General features: G+C 29.1%; 3 protein-coding genes across 5 annotated transcripts in view; 2 read left to right on the forward strand and 1 right to left on the reverse strand.

The window, feature by feature from the left end:
• Positions 1–8,102, forward strand: part of LOC107068701 (endocuticle structural glycoprotein SgAbd-8) — a 23,041-nt gene extending 14,939 nt beyond the window's left edge. Inside the window, exons 1-3 of one of the 3 annotated variants that reach the window (XM_015325397.2) lie at positions 5,820–6,559; positions 6,672–6,802; positions 7,544–8,102. In XM_015325397.2, the coding sequence (XP_015180883.1) occupies positions 6,791–6,802; positions 7,544–7,924 (393 nt within the window). In that variant the 5' untranslated portion in view covers positions 5,820–6,559; positions 6,672–6,790 and the 3' untranslated portion in view covers positions 7,925–8,102. Of the gene's footprint in view, positions 1–5,819; positions 6,803–7,543 lie in introns of those variants that run through there. The other 2 variants (XM_089172191.1, XM_015325396.2) reach the window with 2 other exon arrangements.
• Positions 8,103–8,246: 144 nt separating this feature from the next.
• Positions 8,247–13,201, reverse strand: CPR17 (cuticular protein 17). The gene is made up of 3 exons (XM_015325395.2): positions 12,959–13,201; positions 12,028–12,441; positions 8,247–10,061 (listed from the first exon to the last, which is right to left on the reverse strand). Exons 2-3 carry the CDS (start codon positions 12,037–12,039, stop codon positions 9,570–9,572), a joined length of 504 nt encoding a protein of 167 aa, XP_015180881.1. The 5' UTR covers positions 12,040–12,441; positions 12,959–13,201; the 3' UTR covers positions 8,247–9,569.
• Positions 13,202–16,223: 3,022 nt separating this feature from the next.
• On the forward strand, positions 16,224–18,995 carry LOC107068716 (pre-mRNA-processing factor 17). Its single transcript, XM_089171882.1, is given in 9 exon segments — positions 16,224–16,580; positions 16,796–17,012; positions 17,099–17,425; positions 17,504–17,718; positions 17,812–17,832; positions 17,834–18,076; positions 18,167–18,300; positions 18,382–18,603; positions 18,686–18,995. Coding segments are annotated over 9 exon segments (1,770 nt in total). The 5' UTR covers positions 16,224–16,367; the 3' UTR covers positions 18,864–18,995.
• Positions 18,996–19,109: the final 114 nt, after the last annotated feature.

Raw genomic sequence — 19,109 nt, forward strand, 5'->3', positions numbered from 1 at the left:
CAAACAATATACAATTACAAACGTAAAGTTATACATAAAACGCTTAAGATTGGAAAAAAGAAAAAAAGAAATACGAATTAACGAGAAACACGTTGTATAATCGACTGATAATCAAAAAAAATGTATCCATGGTAGAACGTTAGACAGACACGTTATATCACTAGCTCATCTAACGGTAACTACATTGATATTTTTATCTTTTGTTTTTTTTTAAATTTTTTTTACTGTTTTAGAATCAATATGATTGCAAGTTTAATGGTTAAAAAAGTAAAGAAGAATCATTACTTTAGAATATAAAGTAAGTGTAAAGAAAGAATGAGGACTTTTCTCAGTGTCAACGTTCTCATTTGTACATCCTCAAGTGTTCTTTTTTTATCAAAAGCTATAGTAAAGAAAGTTGTTGATTTGAACGAATGCGAAATATCGTATCCGCCAACGCACAGAGTCGAAACGAAAGTTTTTTTTTTTTTTTCATTTTACTGTCTCGACAAAACAATATTTCAGTTAACAAACGTTTGCATTTGCTTGGTACACGTCTTTTCATTCGAGGCATATTCCTTGCCATCCTTGATTAATGAAGTTGGGGCCTCTTCTTCTCTCCTTGCTACTCCTGTTTGGTTGCTATTACTGTTACTGGTGATGTTAAAAGCGAGAAGAAACAACTACTACTTCGATTTAACAACACGAATTCTCCCTCTTCTACTACTTTTTTTTTTTAGCTTTTACTTCGACAAAAAGGGTTTTCCATAATGTTGAATAAATAATTCTACCCTTTTTGAATGAAAAACAAAATTTACGATCCACAAGAGAGACTATATTTAACTTTAATTGTTATAAAGAAGAGAAAGAAAATATTTAAAAAAAAAAAAATGAAAATTTTTTCTTAAAGCTCAAAGTTCAAATAATTTCGTTGTTTTTTTTAGTTTTTTAAAAGATGAAATATCTTTTTCATTTTATACATAATTATGTTGATTTATTTAGAAAGAAATTTGGAATAAATCAGATTTTTCTTGATTATTGTTCATAGAAAAATAGTTAATATTTCTTAGAAATGCATTAGTCCGTCATCTATCTGTTAACTCTCACGATTTCTAGTAATTTCTAGTATTACCATCGGTAAGGTAGATCTTAGAGATTTAACGAAGTAAACTATTTAGTTTTGCTATCGAGATAGTATTAGAAAATTCATAGATATCTGTACCAACAGAGCAAAGTATTCGATTCTTTGATTAAAACACGTGGTTGAAAATGCGTATAAGCGCCATGTTTGATTGAAATGACGTATCATTGACAAAAAAACGAGGATAAATTAAATTTAACGAGAATTTTCTTCAATTTTGAGATAAGTTAAAATTCATTTTAAAAATAGATTTTATTGAAATAAACATAAATAATAATAATTAAAAAAAAAAAGATAAAAAAGATATTTTGGTTTTTTCGAATGACGTAATTGCAAAATCATAGAGGCGTATCTTACGAAATAATTTTCTTCTCCGAAATACCCACACACACAAACAAACACAGAGACACGCAAATAAAAGCTTACGTTTCTTCTCAATTAACATGTCGTTACATAAAATTTCTAACATTTACGGTTGAACGTACTCGTTCCTTCTCTTGCATGTAAATTTAGTAAAAAATGATGTGAGGGAGGAATTGCAATAGATCGCGACACACATTAAAAATTGATTGCTACAAAAAAAAAATTAGATGTTCAAATTAGTTTCTAATATATTCAATTATGTATCACATCATTTTATCTCCAAACTCTCATGTTAATTTTGTCCTACATGATCGTTCATTGATCAAAAATAATTAATAATACGAGTATTTAAAACAATATAATAAATAAATCAAAAATAAAATGTACGAGATAAATGGCATTTCTTCAAAAATTGTTAGAAATTGTAAAATAAAAAAATTATAAATAAAAAATATGATCGCGCGAATGGAAAAGAATTTCAAAATAAATACAAACACGTGCACGCACGCGTACACACACATACACAAACGTATTCTATATTCTAAGGTTCAGGTAAAATAGAAGTGATGAATTGTCATAAGCTGTCGTATGAGAATCTTTAATCACCGACTGCGTAACCTCATCGTTGAAGAAACTTTAAGTGAGTTCGACTCATCTGCCTTGTGAAAGTAAAAATGCCGCGTATTCAGGTTAGCCGGACGACCTCCGTTGTACAAATTATGGCGAGACTTATACCATTCGAAGTAGGGACCTACTTAAAACAGGGAGATTCTCTTTCCCCCTGTCTCCTTCTTGCTGCTGGCTGCTAACTTTTTTGCTTTTCTTTCAAAATCATGGATGCTGCATTGCAGTGATATCGCTGTTTACGTATATACAATCCATCCAAAATATTTAAAAGAAAAGAGAATAAAAAGAAAAAAGAAATGAAAGCAAGCTTGTGATCTGCTTGCCAAGTGCATAACCTTGTCTGCACAAATCCCTTTTTTTAAAGAGGAAGGATAAAAATTATTAACATAAACTGACAGAATCGTAAATCTCGTGGATAACGAGCACTCATTGATCATTTTTACAAAATTTCGGGGTATCATACTTTGCGTTTATTTTATTTACTTTTAGTAATTTATTAATAATGTTTTGTAATTTGTTTTTATCAGTTATATTTTATCAGTTATATCGTTAAATAAATAGTCACGTTAAATATATGAATATTTTGTTCACGATTATAATAGAAAAGAATAATGAAATTTTACATAGTGATATTTATTAGAAATATATTAAATAATTTTTGTATTATTTTAATTAATATATAATATCGACACACTTCATTCAATATTAGAAGGGATCTTAAAGAAAGAATGAAGACCACGAATGGAGGGGTTGCGCTCAGGGACGAGAACACTGGCGGGATTTGGTATTTGCGACAATGAATTTTCGAATTCCTAATGCCAATTAATAATAATAATAATAATAATCAACACTTAATTACTTATTACTGATCATTTATTTAAATTATTGATCTAAAATTACTTGGAAATTATCGATCCCACGAATAACAATTTTTCTTTTTATTTTTCTTATTTTTCTTTAAGAACATCATTTTTTACAAATCGTGAATCCCTTCGAGATCAAATTATTAACTTATTATCTTAGGTATACGTTTTAAAACTGATCGTACGTTTGGATACATAAAATTGATATTTTTTACATGATTATTATCGAACGAATTTCAATTGAAGACCTTCTTCTTTTTCTTCATCGGATATTGTAGGTACCTACACAACAATTATTGCGTCAGACAAATATTTCAAGGGACTTTTAAAAAGGACGACGAGATATGAAAACGAGACGAATCGATCTTTCACGGCGCGTTTCAAGTTCGTTAATTATTTTCAATTTCTTTCTTATTACCGTCATAAATTAAAAAAAAAAAAAAAGAAAAGGAAAAAAACCTTTAGAGAAAAGAACAACGAGATATAAATATATCTGTCTTTCGTAAAAAATTATTCGAAAACTCATTGAAGGGCTAAATATCGCTAATAAATAAAAATGCGAATCGAAGACGAACATTTTTTTATTTCTTTTTTTAATATCAAGGATTTTCTATTTTTGAAACAATGACCTTGTATATTTTTGTTTTATAGTAATTTTATAAATTCCAACGATTCTAATAACCATTTCTATATTGTGAAACATTTAAAACCTGATTTTCGATGAAGCAACTATGTTTTAACGAAGTATCGATATCGATACGCGCATTATGCAAATTGTGACCTTGGGATGTAGATAATAGTTCATCTTTTATTTTTCTTTATAATGACGTAATATTCATGTCTCTCTCTCTTTCACACACACACACACACACACACACACACACACACACACACACACAAACAAACACAACACGCATGCATTTTTAATCACTTTTTTTTTTGTAAAAAGGAATTTCTCTTATGAAAATCTATAAATTAAAAATATATTCCCATATCAGAGAGCTTGGAAAAGTAGAAAATTGATGCTAAAGATGGGCCACAAACGAAGGTAAAAAAAAAAAGGTATGCGTATATTTAAAAAAATATATATATTTTAGATACTTTTCCTTTTATTTTCTCTTGTGTCCTCTTCGGATCGCACGAGCAATCCTTGAAGAGTCCTCGCGAGTTATGCAATTACCTCGATCGATTATTTCGACATAAATTCTCAATGAATAACTCATTTTCTGCCTCTCTTCAAAGTACCAAGCGTGGCCAAACCGATTCGATTCAAAATATGACAATTAAAGTTAAATATGCGAGTACGAAAATTGTTTTCGCGTAGATAACAAAAAAAAAGAAAAATATTAAAAAATTGAAATATGATTTACAAAAAAAAGAAAACAACCATATAACGAGTGGAAAAAAAGTATCTTTTTTTTTTGGTGTGTCTCGTAGATACATTTGTTCTATTCTATTATACAACATTTAAGCAAAAAAAAAGAAAATATATATATATATATATATAATTTGTATTTAATTTATTTTTTAGTTTTTAATTTTATAATTTAGTTATATATTATATATTTATATTATATTTATATTTATATTTATATTTATATTTATATTTATATTTATATAGTTATATTTATATTATTACATTTTATAAGTTAGTTTGTAATAGTATTGCTTATATAAAGTCAATATTGAATTTATTTGGTAAAAAAAAACAAATCTATTTACTGGACCAACAATATCCTGTAAATAAACAAATGTATAAATCTATATCTATCTATTTATATATTTAAATAGAAATGAACATCCTTTCTTTCTTTTCGTAAGGATAATTTTAACTCGATATAATATAATATCTTAAACAAAAGGAATACACACATGGACGATTGACATTTAAAGAAATGTAAAGGATGTAATAAAAAGAAAAAAATACAAAAGTATTATACCAAGACGATATCATTCGCATCGATAATGAATGAAAAAATGATTATCGAAGAGAGATCCTTTCATCTTTTTCGGCTTGTTAGGCTCCTTTAAAGCGAGGCGTTTTCACGCATAAAGCTTGAAGGCTATGCGACGTATTATAGCCCGAAGCAGTGTTACTCAAATCGAAAGTTCTTTGCTAAATAATCTTCTTAAATTCCTACGGCGCAAGAAAGATGAGGATAGCATAAACGTGATGCTCATCGTATTATTATTTCACAGAAGTCATTTTCGAAAAATGTGATAAGCCACGAATGCACCTCAACCCCCGTTAATTTCTCTTTTCATCTAACAATAAGGATACGCTTAATCTTCAACTATGTTTTTGTTTATCATTCTTTACATTTAAATGAATTCATAGTTAAGTAGATAGTTAAGTTTACGTAATAACGATAGAACTAGCTAATTCAAAAGTTTAACGATTAGCTTTTCAACTTTTTAAAGTAAAATTATGAATTAAAAAAAAAGAAGGAAAAGAAAAATATAACCGTTTATTCAGTTTATCCTACTATCGACGATCAGAAATTTCGAATAGAAGAGAAATACAATTAAAAAAAAAGCTAAGGAGAAATAAAATATATACATATAGATATAATTTATACATTTATAAATTCCATTAAAATCGAAAAGAAAAAGGTGTTTAACAAAAATTTAATGTTTATATAATATCGTCATTATGCTATAATCATAATGCAAATTTATTAAAAGCATTCATTGAATGACGAATTTTTGTATTTTAATTATGTTCTTATGTAAAGCGTAATAAATGAAATCGAAAAGGAAGATACGAATAAAAAAAGAAAGACACTTCCAAGTAATGTATACCAGGCATTGCATTAACATATATTATAAATAAGCAATTTACAGGTCGACATTCGAAAAATTTCCTTTTTCTATTTTTAAAATTCTTCCTCGTCATCTCACTCACGGGGTATAATAGTTTATATTAACACATGTTTAATTCCGCGTTGTTAAAAGCTATCTTACATGATATCATCGGCTTTTAATAGAATTCGTTCCTTTTTCGATTGTGCATGTGTCCCATTCGAACGAAAAGAAGAAGAAAAAAACAACCCCAACAAAGATCAAAGATATTTTCTTACATCTGCAAGATTATTGTCTTACGTTTTGCATTCATATTAACAAATCCAAACACGAGTTGCACGTCTAGTTTAGCAAACAAACGTCGTCCTAGTTTTATGTCTTACATTCTTTCGTCCCTCGATCATGCTAATTCGTAATGATGTCACTCTTCAAAGATAATCGATAAACATAAAATAATATAAAATAAAAATAAAATAAAATAAAAGAAAGAAATTAAACTATAACAATTTGTTATAATTTAAATCAATAAAATATCATTCATCTTCTTCTTTTTTTTTGTTTTTACATAAATTGTTGCAAACGAAATGAATGAAGAAAGAAAGAAAGACAAAAAAATATTGTGTGTGTTCACGCGGCGAAATTTCATTCAACTAAACGAATACCACCAATAAGATGATGATTTTCTCCTACCATCCAGCAAGTTAATGTGAAATCCTCGAATAGGATTTTCGAGTTTCCTCGAATCGTTCGCGACTATTCGGAAACAGTCGTCAAAATTTTGGAGGTATGATGTTTGACAGTACGTATGGTGGGAGGAAGGGTTTGGCTTATGGAGGGGATTTTCGATTATGATATTAGTCTTTTGTATAAGTTTTATAGATGACTTTTTTGCTTAGCTGGATTCCTATATAAAGAGGACGATTCCAACCAAATGACAACTCAGAACAGTTCGAAGCTTCTTCGAGACGCATTTTCGAAAATCTGTCGAAATTTTATAAACTAAATTGATCTCAACATGAGCCGACTGGTGAGTTTAAATAACAAAAATATTCGATGTTTTATAAAGAAAATAATATAATTATATCGTGGATAAACATTTTTTGTCTAAAAATAAATAACCTGGATTAAAATAATCTTTATAAAAAGAAAATGAAAAAAAACAAAAGTGGTAAAAAGAGAAACACGTGTAATTAACCAATCATTCATGGTCATTTGTTAGTATAGCAATTGTTGATTGCATCTTTCAAACGTGTGGCTTAGAAAACATTACAAAATCTTGGATTTTTTTTTTCTTTCTTTCTTTCTTCTTTCCCTCTTTATTTTTTTTTTCCTTCTTTTTTTCGCAACAACATCTCGAGTTCGTCGTATTCTCTTGTCTAACTAACATAAGAGAATAAAAATCCTTCTAGAAGAGAAACTGCGAATCCTTCATTAATATTCATAACTCATGAACGCGTATACGAATGTTCCTTTTTAATTTTTATATACGCAATTTCTTGGTCCACTGTATAGAATTTTTGCGTACGTAAAAATGACATTTACGACGATCGTGTGGTATAATTTGTTATCGTGTAGAAAAAAAAACCAAATTATGAAAAATAAAATACGCCTAAAATAAGAAAAAAATAATAAAAAATAAAAATAAAATAAATTACATACTTATAAAATGTTACGTGAAATTTCACTTTGATCAGAACAATTATTATAATTTTATAATGTCTATACACTTGTATAATACGATTTATATGTGTATATATGTATGTTTCAGGTAATCGTCTTGTGTGCCCTCGTCTCAATGACATTGGCTGCCCCAGGTATAGAAAATGAAGTAATAGAAATCGTAAAACAAAGGGTAGCCGAACCAGCCCCAGATGGTAGCTACAGTTTCGAATACGAGACAGCTAATGGCATTCAAGTATCTGAAGAAGCACAAGTTAGAGCCCAGGGTGACGAGCTTTTGAAAGAGGTCACTGGAACCTTCACTTATACTTCTCCCGATGGTACTCCAATCCGTGTTACTTACACTGCCGATGCCAACGGATTCCATCCTGAGGGTTCACACTTACCAGTTCCACCAGAAATACCAGTACATATCCAGAGGGCTCTTGAATACATCGCCACCCATCCTCAAGCAAATGTTGAAAATTGATAGTTTTGTTTTAACAGATATTCCATCTTCTCGTTCTTCTTCTCCTTCTTGTTCTATTTCTTCTTCTTCTTCTTCTAATTCTTTTTCCTCTTCTTTTTCTACTCTTCTTGCCCTTTTATTTCTTCTTAGTCTTTGTCTTCTTCTTAATTGTTCATTTCTCTCCTTTAACAACTTTACCTGACTTCTGTTAATCTTCATTGGATATATCAAAGATATATATAGAAAGTTTTATTTTAAAAAGACATAAGAGGAAATCTTATTAAGATCCTTCATCAAAGAGTGTTAACGAATCAATGGCTTTCGAAATAATCTATAACGTATGTCGGAATGACATAGAATGTATTATTGTACAAAATCTTGGGATGTATCCAAAGTAGAGAGTGTTCAGGAGTAGGGCAAGGTGTGTTATTGTAAATAAAGTCGTTTTTGTACACGCAAAACATTGACTTCTTTTTTTCTCCTTTCTTAATCTCGTAACAGTATAAATCGTTTTCTTTAGTGTCCTTGGATTTCATAACATCGATATCCAGTCAGATTCAAGAACGAATTAATAAAATACGAATGATAAAATTCACATTTCTTTCGTTTACCAAGAATAATTTTGACTAATTAATTGGTTTATAAATATTATTATATTTATGTGTATATGTAAAAAAATGTATAAAAAATATTTTCATGATAAACAGAGATTTTATAAATCATTAATTAAATTCTCGAGTAGATTTATGGACAAGTATCGATCGAATGATGTTGTTTAGGTTTTAAAAGAATCATTATCGTTCGATCGAACGAACAAATAGAAATAATTGAAACGCTATCGAATTAGCATAGTAATCTTTCTGCCTCTCCTTCTTTCTCTCTCTTTCTCTCTTTCGTAAAAGGTATAACTTAATAACGAATTAACAAACGAGAAATTAAAATACATTTTACATTGTATTATATAATATTCGTTTAAAACGTTATCGTCATCGTCGCGATAACTTCGAAAATTAACAACGAAATTTTGCACAACGATGTGTCGACATAATAATACTAAAGCAAAGAAAAAAATAAAAAAGAAAAAAGAAACAAAATTCAACACGCATAATTTCTAAGATACATATTATAAATAATCATATATATTCGGGAATTACATAACAAAAGATTATACATCCTCATACGCAAAATAGTCAAACTTTCAAAATTTCGTCAGTCTACATGTACATCTTAGAATAATTATCATATAAATTGAATCATCTCATATCGAAGAAATATATAAAATAGTACATAACATAGTTACCCTACGAATCGATGATCGATCTTTCCTTATTTAATAATTTATATTTATTATTCGATCAGTTAATAAAAAAAAAAAGAATTTCTTATTTATCCTCAATCTGTTATCAGAGCCTCTAATAAAATCACAAATGACTAATAATCATTTATCAATTTCTATACAAATGTTCATTTTCTTTTTTTTATCGTATCTTATCGATAAGCCTTTTTATGTATACACACATATACATACAGTTATTATGTGCATATTTATATATATATATATATAAATAAAAAATTCGACAAAAGTTTATTAAAAAAATATACATAAAAGGAATCTCGCGATCAGACGAATCTAACGTCTAGCATAACTTTTAAAATACTATGTGATTCAGAATCGTTTATTCGGAAACACTCGGTTAGGACGATTAACGTTTGCATTGATAACAGCATTTTGACTGTAAGTGGATTGTTGCTTCGGCTGTTGTTGTTGGTGTGGTTGAGGTGGATCCGGTTGTTCGCTGGTCGAAGGTTGTTTTGCAATCCACTCGAGAGCTCGTTGAATAGCCGGTGGAATTGGTGGTGGGGTTGGAATATGAGTACCAGATACTTGAGTACCAAACTCATCAGCGGTCCAACTCATGGCAATGGGTGTTCCATCGGGTGCATTGTACTGTACCGATCCTTGTATCAACTGAGTCTCGTCCGGTGTACCAGCATATTTCCTGCTACCACTTTCTTTCTGAAGAATTCCACCCTCGGTCTCGTAAGCGAACGAGTAATGACCTCGAGTATCCCCAAGGTCGCGTGATTCGCTTAGCACCTTTTCGGGTACTCGAAAGTATTCTTGACCCTGGACAAGGCCAACGATCGCGATCATTAGCTGAAAAAGAAAGACAAACAAATTAACGAAAACTATTACAATTGATGATTGATTTATATTAGATTATAAATGATTATGCGTAAAAAAAGAATGAAAAAATGTTATATATGAGCGTTTATATGGAACAAATAAAATTCTATCTGTAAAAACAGAATGATTTCAAATTGAAATAATTTATTCCATTTAAGAGGTTATCATGTCCACTATAAATACACTAACGGTGCATTTACGAGTACATTAAATCTTAATTTATTGACTTAAGAAACGTAAAAAACTATCGGCAATAGGTTTGAACATCTTCGCAGTTATGAAAAGTTTTCGCTCGTATCTAAACACTAAAACATCTTGAAACATTGACGATATCTTGTAAACACGTCCTATTCGATTATTATTGAAAATTTGATATGATTTGAAATTGATAATAATATTTAAATAAATAAGTTAACATAATACGTGAGAAATAGTTATGTACATATTTCATACATGTGCGTACATACGTGTATGAAGATTAGACCAAACAGAAAATCGAAAGCGAGTACACACAAAGTATTCAAAGGTACATATACATACACACACAAATACATATACATAGAGAAAGACACACACACGCCCACATGTTCTGTAAATCTTCTAACATACCTTTCCCCAACGAAAGGTCAGGGCAAAATGAATGTGTTAGTCGATAGGTCATGATACCCATTACAATCTCAACTGGTAAAAGGTAACCGAGAATAACCGAACGTTAATACTTGCACGTTACACGTGCATTGTCTTTTTAAATACCTTCGCTACTTGAAACATCACACGGAATGTTTCAACCATCATCGTCCCACTCTAAAAGTCTCTCAAGAATTCCTTGAGAAAGCATTTTAAAGTCCTTTGTCATTCAAATTTCAATCTTATACTTGATTCTTTTACTAGCTAATAAAATTAATAATTATTATTATCATTATTATTATCGTTAACTTCGTTACGTCGAGTTGTCGAGTACTATCAACCAATGGAATATATATTTTCTAATTAATTTTGTTTCATTTTTTGAACATATATTTTAATATTGTAACTTTCGATTCGATAACAAATCTTATTTTCGAATTTCATTTTGGTGTTACGAAAGTTGCCTGCCTACTTGGTTAAATGGATCGCCATGTCTTCGACAATGATTATGCAATGATCGTAAATATTATTCACGCTTTCAAGATGTCCACAGGCCATATAAGCGCGGTTTATTAATCGAACCGGTAAATACGCAAAGTTGAACGTTCCCCGATGAATACGATTTCCTTATCATTAATAGATTTTTATTGAATTAATTATTCAATTAATGCTCAATAAATCGTTTATTTTCGAAGTTATAAACAAAATTTATTATTTTATCGTAATATAATTATCTTAACGGGATAATTGTCATATAAAATCATATTATCTAAAATAATCGTAAAATTTAATCAGTAAACTGTTAGAACAAATATACAACAAACATCAAATAAAAATAAAACAATAAATAATAATGATAATAAAAATAAATCTCAATATATTGTCTAATTAATTTCAAATAAAACGTTCCATCTGAATGAATATTAAAAATCAATAATTCAATCATTTATTCTAATAAAAGAAAAAAATAATAATTACAACTCGTCACTTGACATGGAAAATTATTTCGATCTAATTGTAAAACGATCCTACTACGATTAAACCTAAAAAAACAAAACACAATTTTACAAAAAAGTAAAAATATATGGTAAATGCATAAAATTTAAAAAAAAGAAAGTGAATGGGGAAATAATAATGAAATGTTAATTAGATAACGAAAGTTTGTAACCGAATTAATAAAATATTAGAAAGTAAAAAGGAAGAGGAAAAGATTACATACAAAAAAATCAAAACAAAATAAATAATAATAATGATAATAATAATGATGACGATGATGATGATGATAAAGAAGAAGAAGAAGAAGACTCACCAAGGAGCGCATGTTGACCGGCACGACGTCTGTTTTGTGGATAATAGAAGAATGGTGTAAGGTAGCCTGTTCACGAGAAAGTGAGGATGCCTCAGGTGATAAAGGTAAAGGAGATTAAACAGGTAAAAGAATAATAATAATAATAAGAAGAAGAAGAAGTAGTAGTAGAAGAAGAAGAAGAAGAATGAGAAGAAGAATAAGAATAATGAAAATAAGTCAAAACACGACAAGAAATCAGCGTCACATATAGATCGTTCCTCTACCGATGGTTGCCGGCGTGAAGTTCGCGAGCAACTCTTGGACTGTTGGGGGCAGAGCCGACCTTTATACTGGCGGGAGGCAACACATGCCGAGATCCTGCATTTACATAACCCGGGAAAGTTTATTTCGGCAGACGCCAACGCTTCTTGATCCCTTAAAAAATAATACGAATGATCCAATAAATAAAAACAATTCATTTTCTTCCTTTTCATTTCCTCGAAAATAATTATCTATCATTTTGAAGTAAAAATTTCCAAAAAGACAAAAAAATAAGATTAGGTAAGGAACAACGAAATAATATTAATGATCTACCAAAAAATACAGCCATTTTTTTGTCTTTTTTCTTTTTCTTGTAAATAATAACTGCTTATTATTTTGGAGTGAAAAAATAATTATTTTAAAGGATAATCGTCGAAATCGATAGATCGAGAAAGAGAAAGGAGATGGATCATTCGAGGAAGAAGAAGATGAATAAAAAGAATAAAAAGACAAGGACCAACGTAGATATTATGAAGACACTTTTCACTTGAAAAAGAAACCGATTTTTAATAACTTCATTGGAAATTTTCAGCTTCCGTTTAAATCTTGTTTCAAAAGATGCGCTATCTACCACGTGTTGTGATTTTTCGTGATTACTTAACTCAGGCCAACGATCGCTCCTTTTACTTACGCAATAAGCCAAGATGATTACTCTTGCAGTGAAGGCAAGATCATCATCATCTTCTTCTTCTTTATCTTCTTTCTCTTCCTTTTCTTCTTCTTCGTCGTCGTTGTCGTCGTCTTCGTCTTTTTCAACTTCATCAACTTCAATTTTTTCTTCTTAATCTTTTTCTTTTTCTTACTTGCTTTTTTTCTTCTTAACGTTTCTCGTTTTCAAACATTCTTACCTTTCCCGTACATCGACGATCCGAACGGTAGATCGACGAACTCGGTTCTGAGTTTTTGAAGGAGTCGTCTTGCCTTTTCAAAGTAAGCATATACTCATTTAATGGCCATCTCGAGTATTATTTTCTTACGTAATGCGATTTATTCCCTTGGCACAATAAATCTATCAAAAAAAAAAAAAAAAAATAAAAGAAAAGAATGATCAAAACGATCGAAACGTTGTTTTAATAAAGACTCGTCGTTTGAAAAAGAAAAAATCCCTAACTCCCTCTCTGTTATCGTATTTTACTCGAATGACCTACGACTTCGAAAATCATAAATTTAATCATCCTGTTTATTAATCATTTGTTACAACTATTTTATTATTCGGATTTTAGAAGAAATACGATTCGACTAGTAAACACGAGTGATTTCATTAGAACATCCGTCTAATTTATTTTATAGATCCATCAGTTAAATACTATGACAGTTCTGAATTAGTTACATAATATTACAACGATTTCTCAGTATTATACCTAACACGTGATGGGCGTTTAATGTCAAATGCAAACGAGTTTGTGGTCGACGCGTTGTATTGGTAACACCATCGAGGGGAAAAACGTATACCTAATTCGAATATAGTGTTCCTTAAAATACAGAAAATTACTATCATAAATTGTGAGACTGTTTTAATCAAAATTTTACGTTTATTTTTTTTTCTACATAAACTACGTTAACTTTCTTCCGTAAGTTTCGAACGTTTCCTGTTTCCTTTTTATTTAAAAATATCTCTACATGTATAAACTTTCGAAAACAAAACTAGAAAATATGCTTATTACTTATTACCATTATTTCACAATCACCTAAATTTAAATATACAAATAACTTCTAGTTCGACGAAATTATGAAAGTCGAAATAAATCATCCGAAAAGAAGTTGCATTTATTCTTTTTTTTAATTTTTTTATTTTGTAACTTGTCATGAAAATATGTAAAACGATTAATGTTGATGATATTATGATTGACGTTAATAATATACTTCTGTATTATTATTTCGCGTAAATATTCGTACATCTCGCACAAACATTTTTCGAAATACATTTATGATGGAGAAATAAAGAAATTAAGAAAATTAAATGATTTTGTATTAACCATTAAAATAAAAAGTTACATTAACTCGTCTATAATCTCAACTTCCTAATAAAGAATCAAACGTTATTGATGACGCTTTCTCTTCGTTAGCTATTTATGATTCATTGTACCTTTCTATCGATCGACCTTTAACATATTTGCAATTTAAATCGTCGTTTGCTTTTATAAGAGCCCAGACCCGATAGTTATGAATGCACTCACAATTCATATTATCTTCGTCCTACGTCAATAGATTATTACCGAACTAAAATAATAATGTTCTTCTATATCTATGTTATAATATTGAACGAATTTATTCAACGAATTTCATACTCCTATAATTTAAATACTACAATTTACTCGATCAGATTAAATATTACTAATCGGTCATTGTCATTTTTCAAATATAACGAATATCTAAATAATTCGATATCGAATTGAAAAATATCGATCATAATGTTGTTATACATTTTATTTAGGTATTACTTTTTCTTTTTTTTTTGAAATGGGAAAGATGTGAATTGTTAAAAAAACATATTTTTCTAATTCAATATCGTTAATACAGGATACACGTGCATCCTGTATACTTAAGAATATACAAGGGAGTACCATTCGTATTTCAGATTAAAGCTTTATTCCGATCTCTAAACGAAAGGTTGTACCTTTCAATGTAGTTGTTACTTATTAAAGGATAATGACACCGCAGTGTCTTTCTAGATACCATTTACTAGTCTTCCGTGGGAATAGAACTGTTCGTGTTCGGAGTCCTTGGCCCAATGATCCTACATAGTACTACGATTCAAAGAAATTGCATTCGATTAGGCGCACATATAAATTTATACCTGTCTTCGCTTCATGTTTTTTTTTATCTTTATTTCTTTCTTTCTTTCTTTTTTTCTTCTTTTTCTTTTTTTTTTAATCTTCAAGATTTAAATCTATGTGAACGGCGTGATCTATAGTATTAAAACAAAATTAAATACCGTTAATTACGATGCGACTGATATTTCAACGTAAACTTTGTTAAATGTTTATTAAATAAATCCTGATAAATAATTTCAAATTTGTAATTACATAGTATATATTTCTTTTAAATATATATATATATATATATATATATATATATATATATCTTTTTGTATTATTTTGTAATACGCGAAAGGTTAATGTAATAATAAATTATTACACGTTTTAATTAACTTTTTACACGTGTTGTGCTTATGCAGTGTATGTCGGGCTGCCTATTTCAAAGAGCATATTACTGTACGTGACGAACAGATGCATGTCAACACTCGTGTATATTTGGTTGCCTATACGCGGAGACATATATTCACATATTATATAGAATCGTGCAACGAATGTACGTAGTTATTAAATTTGATTATTTATATTATTATATTATAAATAGATACATAGATAATTCTAACTATTTTACCTATACATACTAAAACATTTAAAAACCCATGTTTCTGTAACATTTGTTCCTATTTTTATTTATAAAATATATGCTGGTAAAATTTAACAAAAAAAGAAACAGAAACACTCCTATATGTAGATTCAAAAAATATAATTAAAAATAATTATAAACATTAATGAATCAAACATATGTATGTGAATACTCTAATTTAAATTAATTATATTAAATATTGAATTTCATACTGTAAAAAAATAAATATACATATGTATAAAAATATAAATACTTTTAATATAAAATAAGTATTAAATAATGTTATATTTAATTTCTATAAGTATTGTATTATGATATATAATATATAAAATGTTTATATTGTTCCAATATTTATACTTAATTATTAAAAATTATCATATAATTTATTTTCATACCTCGTTTATGTAAAAAGAAAAAAACAAACCTTAGTAAATTTTCCCTATGAATTGTTTCATAGGGATTTTCTTCTTACATAAATGACGTCATGCGTTCTGATAAGGTTGGCTACACTGCATCGAAACTTAACCCATTTTGATGCTGTTAACATTGTAAGAATAATATTTTGAAATAATTAAATAAAACAAAAATTTGAAAAATTGAATATTAATAACATATGTATTATTGTTTACGTAATTTAAAGTATGTTAGCCTTAAAAGATTATGGTAGCAGTGATGGTGAAAGTGGTTCTGAAAATGAAAGTACTGTTGACAATAATGAAGACAAAATAAAAGAGTATGATAAACATATTAATAATGACGATGATGTTTCTCCAAGAGATTCAATTTCTACTATTGGCAAGTCGATAAATTCTATTGGATTACAAATATGTTCAGCACCAGAAGTTGTATCCACGGTAGGTTACTTCCAATACATTGAACTAGAGTTATTAGATAGACAGATATAACTTTATTAATTTATGGTCTATTGGGCCCAGAAAATAGAACTTACATTTTACATACAAATATTCTTTATAAACTAGCTTAGACTTTGATTTACACAACTTTGTTTGAATACTCTGGTTGCATTGGCTTTAATACATCCTTGATTATATTTTTGATATTAATACAGGGAACAGAGTTATGCCTTAAACATATAGATTCAACCGCAACTATGGTTACGCATAATCCTAAGTACGAAGAACTGTTCGCTCCAGATTTAGGCCCAGAAAATCCATTTAAAACTCAGCAACAACGAGCTACAAAAAACATGCTTTCTGGTTATGTTGAGAAAGCGTACATCAGTGAATTTCAATTTGAGAATCAAAGAAGGACATTTACGAGTTATGGTAAATCTTTTTATAGTGTTATTAAAATATTAAACTTATGTTGTATTATAAAACATTAGGTATGTATAGTAAATTATTGTTTTTAGGATATGCTCTGGATCCAACCGTTGATGGTAGCGCAGAAGAAGGAAAAACATTGATTGGTGCTAAGGAAGCTGCAGAAGAATCGGGTGGTAAAACAGTATTTGAAAATACAATGTTAAGGCCTGCGGATAAAAGAAAAAGACATAGGAATAATGATCCTGCAGATATCGAAGGATTTTTAGGTCCTTGGGGTGGTTATATAGATGAAAGACGAGTGGTTAAACCTACTCAAGAAGAAGCAGCGGAATTGGAAGAGATTTTAGCTAAAAGAAATAAGAGAGGGAAACAAGTGGAAGAAAAACCACTTGAAGAAAAGACTGTATTACATAGTACGTACTCCTACATTTATATATATATATATACTGCATCATTACAAAATTATTTTAATTCTACTTTAAATTTTATAGTTAAAGATAGTGTGGATTATCAAGGAAGATCATTTCTACATGCACCACAAGATATTGGTGTCAACTTAAGATCAGATTCACCACCTGAACGGTGTTTCCTACCAAAAGCACACATTCATACATGGGAGGGTCACACAAAGGGTATTTCTCAAATAAGATGGTTCCCACGAACTGCCCACTTGCTTCTTTCCTGCAGTATGGATTGTAGGGTTAAGGTATTTTATAAAATCAAAATTATTTATATTAAATTATCTATATAATTATCTTGTCTAAATGATATTAAATATGATTTTATATTACATATACAGTTATGGGAAGTTTACAAAGAAAAGACGATGCGTTAGAACTTATTACGGTCATCGTCAAGCTGTACGTGATGTAAGTTTTGACAATGATGGAAAGAGATTTCTTTCTGCTGGCTATGATCGTTATGTTAAATTATGGGACACAGAAACTGGCGCTTGTATAAGCAGATTTACGAGTAGAAAAATTCCATATTGTGCTAAGTTTAATCCCGATCCAGATAAACAACATCTTTTTGTAGCTGGAACAAGCGATAAAAAAATTATTTGCGTAAGTCTTATGATAATTTGCTACTTTTTGTGATATTTAATGGGAAATATTCTTTTTTTAATGTATATAAAAATTATTTATCTTATACAGTGGGATATACGATCTGGTGAGATAACTCAAGAATATGACAGACATTTAGGTGCAGTTAATACAATAACTTTTGTTGATGATAATCGTAGATTTGTTACTACTTCTGATGATAAAAGTCTTCGCGTTTGGGAATGGTAAATAATTTTATTGGTTTTTGCATTATTGCAGCACTGAATCGAAACTTATAATAAACAAAAATGAAAATTAATTTTTAGGGATATTCCTGTTGATATGAAATACATTGCTGATCCTTCGATGCATTCGATGCCAGCTGTTACACCATCGCCTAATCAAAAATGGTTAGCTTGTCAAAGCATGGACAATAAAATTGTGATATTCTCGGCCTTAAACAGATTCAAAATGAATCGAAAAAAAACTTTTACTGGTCATATGGTTGCCGGTTATGCTTGTGGTCTTGATTTTTCTCCTGACATGAGGTATAAATACACATTTTATACAAATAAATATTTAAATATAATAATAAAATTATAATGTTTAAATAATTTTAATCTTTTTTAGTTATCTTGTATCAGGAGATGCAGATGGAAAATGTTACATATGGGACTGGAAGACAACAAAATTATATAAAAAATGGAAAGCGCACGACGGCGTATGCATTGATGTTTTATGGCATCCACACGAACCATCTAAACTAGCAACAGCTGGATGGGATGGAAAAATAAAATATTGGGATTAATATTTTATATTAATATGTAAATTCTACCTCTTTGACTTTATGCGAATTAATGTGCGTACGCACACTCATGCGTCCATCTACGTATTAAGATTGTACATATAGAATTTGTAATAAATTTTTAATTTTACTCTACTAGATATTATAAAGTTTTAATCTGAACTACTTAAACACTTAAACTATTATTAATTAATACATTTTCATAAGATTATTAATTTATAGCATATAAAATCATTTTATTTATTAGTA

Source organism: Polistes dominula, unplaced genomic scaffold (assembly GCF_049000335.1).
Source record: "Polistes dominula isolate Pdom_NZ unplaced genomic scaffold, Pdom_raw_medaka contig_73, whole genome shotgun sequence".
Lineage (NCBI taxonomy): Eukaryota > Metazoa > Arthropoda > Insecta > Hymenoptera > Vespidae > Polistes > Polistes dominula.